The following is a 10,693-nucleotide window of genomic DNA, read 5'->3' on the forward strand; positions in this document are numbered from 1 at the left end:
GTAAATTGGAATTGTTCAGACGTGCAATAGATGAAGGAAAACATTAAGTAATATTTGTAACAAGTAAATGAATATTCCATATTTTTTCCACCACTGTATATACAGTTGTTTAAAATGAAAAATGAATTAAAGTTTATTCTATACTTTTGAAAAGATGAATTCAAGAAATATACGTTACGATATGAAGCTGATGATTACTGTCGACCAGGAAGAGTTCAAATCGATTTTGCGCATTGATGGCCTCCTATTACATAATAAATAAGGATAATCAGTGTCGAACACGGATAGTTCATGGTGTGATTTATACGACGGTGGAAATATGTTGGAGGCTGTGTTAGACATGGAAAACCATTTTGTGCTTTAGCAAGTGTCTAGATAAAGCCGTCCGTTCCATCGCATCCTGGTGCATGAACGTAAACACCGACTAGTTAATCTTACCGGTTGCGCCATTAATTTGGTGCACACTCATACATCAGCGGAGTCGGTGTTTTGCGTGGAAGACAAAAAGGCGTCTGAGGTCACCTTGTTTCCATGACACGGTCGTAAATCATCCGCGTAATACTCCTTAACTGCGGAGCAATTTATACATGGCCGAAATGTGAAGGTGCAAGAGTGCAATTCCGAAGCCTCCGTTGCTTCCCCAGACGCAGATATAAATCAGTCTGGCGTGGCCGCGCCACATTTCCAAATCCCGCTCTTATTCGTTATACCTTTACGGCGTGTGTAACGATTTATTTGCGAAAATACTGTTCAGGTGCACCAACTTATCACCGCTGGTCATGGGAGTGCGAGCGACAACGTGAAAAATGCTCGAAAAAACATTTCACCCGAGACGATATATCCACATTTGTCTTCGATGTGGATTAACAACATGCAGGAATTTATTTATTGGCTAATTCATTATTTCTATACACCCGGGTAACATTCTTAAGCGCCTTAATTAAAAGATTTACTAAACAGACGTGATAACGCCAATTTTTATGAACGACAATGTCGTAAAACTTCCGAAGCGATATTTTACAACCCCAAAAGGGATTGATTGTTGTAAAATCTCGACAAACAGAAGGTGCCTTTATAAAACAGAATAAAACCGGTGTGATTTAATTAAAGTTTAAATGAAAATTCTATATGCGGAAAGTTTAATATTTCCGTCAAGTTTGCTACCCCATTATTCAAATGCATGCATATCAGCCGGTCATCTCATTACAAGTGCCATTCCCTCGACATTTTGTTGTCGCCTTCGCAAACGTTGGCCGCTGCCGATAAGTTTCGTACACCTGGACTACGTCCTCGCAAATAAACCGTAAAGATACGACGATGATTTATGCACGTGAAAGTCCGATGATATCGCATTATGTTTACTGAACTTATTTTATTCTATCCACATTTAATAGCAAGGTTCATTACACATCAACAACTTGTACAAAGTCGGTATGATGCAAGGAGTAACCTAAGAATATGCCAAGGTAGTAGAAAGTTTAGTTTAACCACAAACAATTCTTTTAATCGTGTCAAAATAGTAGCAAAGCATTTAGTTATTGACTGAAATGTTAATAAGAAACCAATGGAATAGTTGGAAGGCTTTGGATGCTCCGAATTAGTTCAACATCATTGACTATTTTAATACAAATTACCCGGTGCATGAAAACTTTAGCAAGAGGTCATTAAGTTTGTGAAGTTCAATTGAATGTGAAATCATCTAACCATTATAGAATAAACAATTTCCTTTGACGCATAAATTAGCTGAGATAAAGAAAAGTAAAATGCAAGGGAATAATTTGCTAAGTAAGCGCACCGGCACCGTCATAGTCTAGTGTCGTGACCCCTCACGGTTTGTTAGGCGACTATTAAAGAGCAGTGCTTCACTAAGGCACACCCAAGCAGATTGTACGAAAGCCTTTGGCAATGTCTAAAGACACTTTCCTCAAACTTTGACGCGGAGCCTCTGTTTTGTTTGTTCGCTGTACCAGCTAGACTACAAAGACAAACAAAATCACTGTTACGTCGAGCTGCCAGCTACTTATTACCGACTACACGCCTTAAGGACTGAGGGCTTTCCTTCTCAATGCCATCCATGCATGGCTTCCTTATTTTCTATTACTCTTCGTGCACTTTTATCTACCGCAATAATCAAAAATTTAAATGCATTTTAATAGATAATGAACTCCAACTAAAGCAATTATTGATAATATAATGCAAAGTAAGTTATTTTGTTTGTAAAGTTGGGTGATTGTCTGAAAGTGCCTGCGGAACTGGGCAGAGAAAACAAAATGGAAGCAAATAAGAGATTGCATTAAACCGTAGTCGGAGACAACCGTAATAGACCAATTTGAGTTTTCTGTTTCGCGAAACCAATTGCTTTATCTTTGCACCAACTTTGGCTTAAACAACGTTATAAAAGGAACGCCATAATGAAATTTTTGCGGCCCTCATAAAGAGGGACTTGCTTCACATCAATTAATTATTAAAACAAAGGCTAAGTCAATTCCGATTTTGCAGAGGTGTTCGCAAAGAAACTGCTCTTAAATGCAAATTGTTGCAAATATTTCCTTGTCTTTAAGGAATTCTCATTCCTGTATTATCTTTTCCTTGGCGTGCATCTTTTAATGGCATTTTCTTACATTGTTTAATATTTTTATTTTGTTTTAGGTTGATTCCTGTTTATTTCTGGGCCAGTATTAGGTTGTAAACACTAATTTAATGAACTTCAAGAAACTAATACCGTTGTCAGACCCAAGGGTAAATCCCCATTTGAGGCAAACCAAAAACTATATAAAAGTAAGTTAACAGCGTGAACCTAGGACATTTCCTAGGTCGGTTAAACGCTAACCGTTCCTTATTTCCGTCATGCTCTTCTGGCAATTTAAACTTTTTAAACGTGTTGATCAAACCGACTGGGCCAACGTGAAAGTTTTCCCTCACACTTCCACCAAGGCGGACGTTCTCGCTTCGGTTTTTCTCTTCGTATCCGTTAAAAACTAAACCCCCCGGTCGGTCCTTAAAACTGCAGTTAACTTTGCCGTCACTGGGTACGTGAGATAAAACTTAGCGCATTCGTTGCGTCTGGAAATCCACCAGGACGTTACGTGTGTGTGGGATCTAAAATTTCACAAATAATTCCGAAGAAGACTAAAGTCAATAGTTGTTCCTTTAAACCGAGTTTGCACTAGAATCCAAGTTCGTAACTAATCCGCCCCCAAACCGGGAAACGGGAGCTAATTTTATTCGGCCACACATATCGATAGACGTACAGCTGTCATAACGGCAACACAAAAAAATAAGAATCCAAACCAATGCAGAGTGAAATGCAATTTGTCTCGCATTTTGAAGTCTTATTTCTACTCAAAACTTTTGACGTCGATCGTCGAAGTTGAAGGAGAGCTATTTGAATTTCAATCACATATGATTCCCCTTGAGCAATGCAGAAATGCCTCCCTTGCATGTCGGTTGACACCGTCGGTTTTGCTTTTATTTCAGCAACGTTTACCCCAAGTAACTCATTTCAACACTGGATTTGCCACCGATGCGACACCCTGAAATTGGTACAAGATGCCAATTAGCCCACAGAAATTGTAATGTGGGAAAATTTATCTCTGTTTAGCACGTGTTAAATTATTCGTGTTATTAAACTAGTTCTTATTTAGGTTGGCTTTTGAAAATTGTATTCGTTAATTTTTTGGATGAACCTTAATTAAATGTATTGTTGTGACATGTAGTCCTGTACGTTGCTACAGACTTCAATTACACAGAATTACAATTTGTGAGCACTAATTATCTTATTGAAACAACTCCAGATTAATTCAACACTTCAGTCACACAAAAATTATAAAAATTATTTTGACTTGATAAGCCATAATAGCCATTATCCAAAACGGCATAATTTCAATGTAAATTATCTCAGGGAAAGGGGTTTCGACTTAGGTCGATTAATTAAGAAAATATAAGGTTTGAACTGGACTAGAATAATAACGAGTCATTAACTCGCCTTTGTGTCAAAACCGAGGAGAACCATTGCAAATGTCTAAACGAAGGAAACCGTTTCATTGTTCCCTTCATTTGCCTTATTGCTTGATTAATATCCCCAAGATATCCTTCCTCGTTATCATTTAATTCTGATCACTTATATTAATTGGCTACCAGCTCCAACAATATTTTTAGTTTATTTTATGCAAACTAATTTAGGCAATAAATTAAATTCAAGGCTTGGATACGAGAAAAGTGATATGCAATTTATAGGTAAGGTAAAAAGAGGCACACAATGGCCGGCACAAATGTACATCTATTTCCGGTAATGTAGCCAGTATATCTGATATTCTCCAATAGACGGATATAAAACAGACCACCGCAATTCCAGCGGCGACTGAAGTGGTACTTGTTTTGTCTAACCGCATACATATAAATCTCTCAGCTCGTGCAAACCAAGACCTGTGGTGCAATCGATCAATCACTTTTTATTCCATTTTATTGGCGCTTTTTGCTTACACGTTCCTATGAAACAACAGAACAATCCTCCTGTGACGACCTTATACGATAAAAACGCCAGATAGGAATATTGAAATATAAATTTTTCAACTTCGAATGCCAGTCATCCAAACACGAAAATGAAAAGAACAAGAATCGAGAAACACAGACAACTAATGATGCCAATGGTCGTAAATGTATCTCGTCCTGTCAAAATGCTTGTGCAAATTGATCGATTTGCTTATAAAAACCTAAACGTTCCCACTTTACTTATTACTTTATCCTGGCGTTTTGCGTTTCGAACATAAAGCCAAATTGAAACGATTAATATTAAACGATCTACTAGTTTTTAACACAACAAAAACGAAAAGTAAAATTAAACCAAGTCTCAGAACAATGGATGGTTTCTAGCCCCAAAGTATGACCCATAAAATGCAGGATTTCCGCAAATCCGTTTGTCACGAATAAAAGTTGGTAATTTGTTGTTTGCAGTTGCGGAACAAGTAAAATATTCGCAAATTTGACGCTTTCCGATGGAAATGCAGAAGTTGATAAATTCGCTCCGGCCGAGAGCGGTGCAAGAGTTTGGTGTCGCTTAAAAGTGCGAACCGCGAAACATTTGTCTTTGTGTTCCGCTTTGTGCGGCCCCTTAAATGTTTTATTGGTCGCAAAATGTTAACAAACTTGCTGGAAGTTAATGCCGTCCGTTTTTGTTATCTTGAATGTGAGTCTGGGCGTCTAGACAACTGTTAATGTTTCAGACATTAGCCGCACTTGCATTGCATCCTTGCACCGATATTATCCACTGTAAAAATAATTAGTTAACCCATTTTAAAGTTAGTATTAATTAAGATATTTATTATTGTTTTGAATACATGAATTTTTATCGATAAGATGGATAAAATATTAGTAAAAATGTAGTTATGACACCATAAAAATTGTGAACAAAATAGTATTTATTCTATTATTAAAATACAATACATTTTATTAACGTCATTATTATGATAATTGTAAATCCATGTTCAAATAAATCTCCACATATTTATTTGCATTTGATATTAAAAACAAATTTTGCCTAGCTTTTTTCAATGCACCAGAAAACAAATTGATTCAAAATTTTATGTACTGAACGTCCACAAAAATTAATAATAATAAAAGGACTAATATCACCACCAATATCCAACTAAAAAGGCTTATTAAAAACCAATAAATTCATAGGTCATGTGGCCAAAAAATTGTAGTTTGGACTTTTCACTGACATAAACTCTTTGTGGTTCATGAAAATATCATGTCACCGTTACTGTTTCAGCCACTAGCTGTATTTGCACTATATACTTGCATCGATATTATCCACCATAAAAATAATTATTTAATCCATTTTTTATTTAGAGTAAATTAAAATAATTATTATTGTTCTGTTCATGTGAATAAAGAATGAATATAGATAAAATTAATAAAGGACCATCCTATAAGTAGCTATTATTAATCCTCCTAAATTTTATACCATTGTTCGTTATTTATGTTTAATTTTGGGTATCATATAACATCAATAACTTTGTTGTTTTCAATATTTATCATGCTGTATTGTCTTTGCAACATTTTTGTTAAAACTTATCATAAACATCATCGGTATGATAAATTTATAAGATAATAAAATAAATAAAATAAATTATATATAAGAAGAACTAATATTAGCACCAATATCCAACTCAAAAGGGTTATTAGAAATCAGCAATTTTTTATGGTTAATACTGAAATACATTTTATTGACGTCATTATTATGATAATTGTCAATATTGATTGCAAAATTGATTATTTATTGTTTGTGAATTTCCAGTAAATCTATGTTCAAACAAATCTCCTCATATTCATTCATGTCCTCATAAACTTGTATCAAAAACAATTTGATTCAAATTTACTGAACGTCCACAAAATTAAATAATTATTTTGTCTATACAAAATTGGAAGGACTAATATCAGCACCAATATCCAACCCAAAAGGCTTATTAGAAATCAATAAATTCATGTTGTTAATCTGTAATGATCGATGTGCTGACCATACAAGTTGCAGTATGGTACTGGTACTTTTCACTGATATTATTTACCATAAAAATAATTATTTAGTGTAAATTAAAATATTTATTGTTGTTCTTTTCGTAAGAATAATTAATAGATAAAATTAATAAAGGACCATCCTATAAGTAGGTATCATTAATGTTAGAGCATTTGTCAACATTGGCAACGTCTAATGCGCAACCCCCTCCCCGTAGTTAGTTAGGGTGAATTAGCTTTAAGTTACTTACTTTTAAGTCAGCTCGAGAGCAACACACAACGTTCAGATGCTCCGAGCAAAATAAACAGAAAAATTACAAACTTGGCAGTTTTACTAGTCCAGCACATACAAAACATTGGTCCTTCGAGCAGAAACTATTACACATACAAAACAATTAATCTTCCTAAATTTTATTCAGGGTGTTCATTATTATGTTTAATTTTGTCTTTGTAAACAGTCTTTATTCTACTATGACTCAAAGTACAATACATTTTATTAACTTGTCCCCGAAAACTAGTACCACAAATAAATTGATTCAAATGTACTGAACGTCATCAAAAATTAAATAATTATTTTGTCTATATAAATTAGAAGGACAATATCAGCACCAATATCCAACCCAAAAGACTTCATGTGGCTAACAATGCATCATAAAACTTTTTTGTTTGCAATGGAAGACCCTGTATATTTTAGTGCTGTATTGTCTTTGCAACATTTTTACTAAACTTTATCATAAAAATTGTGAACAAAATAGTCCTTATTCTATTATGACTCAAAATTTAATACAGTTTATTGACGTCATTATTTTGATAATTCCCAATATTGATTGTAAAATTGATTATCCTTTGTTTATGGATTTTCCAGTAAACAGATTATCAAATAAATCTCCTCATATTTATTTGCATTCGGTATGAAAACAGATAATAAAATAAATAAAATAAATTATCTATAAGAAGAACTAATATTAGCACCAATATCCAACTCAAAAGGGTTATTAGAAATCAGCAATTTTTTATGGTTAATACTGAAATAATTGATTTACTGGCTTCCAAAACGATAGAAGTTGAAATTTGGATACTGGTACTTTTCACTGACACCAATGTCCAGGAAAGCTATCATCTGAGTGTGGACTTCACTTTTTTAGACATTGGCTGTATTTATAATGTATTTATAATATAATATAATATAAGAATTTTTAATGGTTCTGTTCGTGTGAATGAAAAATGCATATAGATAAGATTGATGAAAGATTAGTAAAAATGTTGCAAAAACAATACAGTACAAAGTTTATCATAAAAATTCTGAACAAAATAGTCTTTATTCTATGCTTACTTTGTAAATACAATAAATTTTATCAACGTCATTAATATGATAGGTGCCAATATTGATTGTAAAATTGATCACCCTTTGTTTTTGAATTTCGAGTAAATCCGTGTTCAAACAAATCTTCTCAAATTTTTTTGCATTCGGTATGAAAACAGATAATAAAATCTTGCCTAATTTTTTTCCGTGTCCTCGGAATGTTGTACCAAAAACAAATTGATTCAAACTCTTTACATACTGAACGTTCACAAAAAATAAATAATTATTTTGCCTATACAAATAAGAAGAACTAATATCAGCACCAATATTCAACTCAAAAGGCTCATTAGAAATCAGCAAATTTTTGTGGTTAATACTGAAATGATGTATTTGCTGACTTCCAACACCAAGAAAGTCGCAATTTGGACACTGGTACTTTTCACTGACACAAGACTCCTCGTGGTCGCCAATGTCCACGAAAGGAATCAATTCGTTACATCCGTCGTATCTGTTCACACATGGAAACCTTATATTTGTACAACTGGCATAAGCAAACAGTGATAAAGGGATTCTGTTCTCATAGTCAAAGGGGTCACCATCTAGTTCGAGGAATGGAGGTTTCTTCTGTTTTCTGACGTACAGACAACGTCCACAAACATTGCCACCCTCGTTGTGGAAACCAATAGGGCCCACAGTGAGATATTTGAGACACTGTACGCAGAAGAAGTTTTCCAAGAATGAATCGGATACTCTAAGCAACTGTCTGTCCATGTCTGAAAATGTGTACATTAAATATGTATTTTTGTAAGAGTTAATCATAATTAATAACATATTTATAGATACTTATAAGGCATAAAAGTAAATTTATTAAATGTATAAAAGTTAAATATTATTATTTATTAGCGAATTTATCATCTAATGTTTACTAATTTAAATATTTGTATTTGTTTACAGCAACAGAATAATCATACCTTCTATATTTAACTATGATTACACACTAACAAGGAGGTTAAATACACTTCTGCCTCTTAAATTTTTACTGATTGCTCGGGTTAAAGAATCACTCACATTGTGACTGGTTATCACGCACGCATATTTATAACCACTATTGAGATATTTCCAATTAAATGTCCGCTTCGGTTTGATAAACTCATCAAGGAACTAAAAATCGAATGACTGGTTGCTGGCAAGTACTCATTGAACAGATAATGTGATTTAAATATTTTCAACGATAATTATTGTATTTAATGGGGGTCACTTAAGTACCTATTATAAACAAAGAAGTTTAATCTTGATTGACATTACAGTTGTTTGTATATTGTTAAACCAATTTTACCTGACAAATATTTATTCAGTGTGTGTGGAAGAAAACGGATAGGTATATTTGTTTTGATTATTTAATGTATTAATTATTAATAATAGTAATTTTGTATGTTGCAGTTGTTACTATTAAGATTTAAATTGTATTTACAACCGTTTTTTATTTGTTAGACTACCCGTAATTTAAAACAGTACCGCCATAACTCATGGAGTACATTTCCGAAGTTTCAATTCCATTGTTGGCCAAACATAATTTGTGATATATCATCCGGATATGTTCGTTTTTATATTAATTTTCTAAGGCTAGGGAACGAATTATCCAGGAGAATGTGGAAGTTGCCCGTTAATGCCTTTGCTTTTTATTTTACCTATGTGAACTTCGGTCGTTAAAACAGTTTTTAATTTCACCGATATATTGCCAACAGTTCAAGTTTGTAGTAAATGTTACGGAAAAGCAATATAAATTTTATATGGTCTTCGTTATTCACTTTTATAAGCTAACTGTAACTTTATGGGCCCCATACCTAAACTTGTATCATTATTTTAAGACAATTTATGCTCGTTTTTTTATCGCCACAACATTGTTGCATAGACACGTTTGTCATTAGGTTTTAATGGTTATCAGCCATGAATATAGCGTAAAATATAAATAAGAAAATTACCACTTTGACATAATTTGTACATTAAAACAATACCTGTACGTTGACAATCACAACAATGTAATTATTACTTTACTCCTTTTTGATCAGTCATGCCCATTAAAATTATCATGTCATATAAGATATTCATATTATTACTGTTGGTCTTCGGTCACTTTGTTCTAGTTGTTGCACCAAGAATTACATTTTTTTATTTTGCTTATGGCAGTCTTTTGGTCACGGAAAGAATGCGCCTAAACTGTCCGAGTGCTACAAAATTTGATAATGCCAAACTAAAGGTAATTGTCACTGTTCATTACTTCACTTGTTTATGTCAATTTTAGGGTTACAACTTGGATTTTGGCACTTATAATGAATGCTGGAAAGGTTCAATGGCAACTGTAGTACCAACGAATGGTACAATAGTTTGGGGAGTGGTTTGGAAAATTCACGCCAGTGAATTACCCGAGTTAGAGAAGTATTTAAGTACCAATAGTATGAGTCATTTATAAAATGTAGTATTTTTAGATATCACAGAAAAAAGTTAGCATATGTACCCATTAATGTGACGCTGCAATTGGAATCTGGAGACCATATAGTTACAAGAACATACGTACAAACTAATACAACGCACAAAACAGTACCTTTAGAAAATTTGCCCTGCAAAAGACGGCCATCATTAAGTTATTTAAAAACTGTGATAAAAGGTGCTGAAGAAGCCAATTTACCAGAAAAGTACACCAACATGCTTAAAACAATTCCTGTGCGAGAGAAACTGAAAGACGTGGATGGTGTGTTTTAACTTTTTGTTCTTCATTGTGAGGAAATCAACCAGAAAAACGCCGTCCAGACTACATCGATATGCAAGAAAACTATGTAATATTAAACTGTGATATTAAACTAGATTTAACGTGCAAAA

The 10,693-nt window shown here is 33.6% G+C and overlaps 2 protein-coding genes across 5 annotated transcripts in view; one reads left to right on the top strand and one right to left on the bottom strand.

Moving 5' to 3' along the window:
* LOC109598827 (gamma-glutamylcyclotransferase) overlaps window positions 1-10,693 on the top strand; it is a 121,182-nt gene extending 110,489 nt beyond the window's left edge. For 2 of the 4 annotated variants that reach the window (XM_049962626.1, XM_049962627.1), the window contains 3 exons: window positions 2,650-2,778; window positions 10,119-10,252; window positions 10,303-10,693. In XM_049962626.1, coding sequence (XP_049818583.1) covers window positions 2,701-2,778; window positions 10,119-10,252; window positions 10,303-10,576 — 486 coding nt within the window. In that variant the 5' untranslated portion in view covers window positions 2,650-2,700 and the 3' untranslated portion in view covers window positions 10,577-10,693. The other 2 variants (XR_007547180.1, XM_020014744.2) reach the window with 2 other exon arrangements.
* On the bottom strand, window positions 7,814-9,924 carry LOC109598822 (E3 ubiquitin-protein ligase sina). Its single transcript, XM_020014738.2, has 2 exons — window positions 9,832-9,924; window positions 7,814-8,589 (listed from the first exon to the last, which is right to left on the bottom strand). Exon 2 carries the CDS (start codon window positions 8,585-8,587, stop codon window positions 7,832-7,834), a length of 756 nt encoding a protein of 251 aa, XP_019870297.1. The 5' UTR covers window positions 8,588-8,589; window positions 9,832-9,924; the 3' UTR covers window positions 7,814-7,831.

This window comes from Aethina tumida, chromosome 2, assembly GCF_024364675.1.
Source record: "Aethina tumida isolate Nest 87 chromosome 2, icAetTumi1.1, whole genome shotgun sequence".
Classification (NCBI taxonomy): Eukaryota; Metazoa; Arthropoda; class Insecta; order Coleoptera; family Nitidulidae; genus Aethina; species Aethina tumida.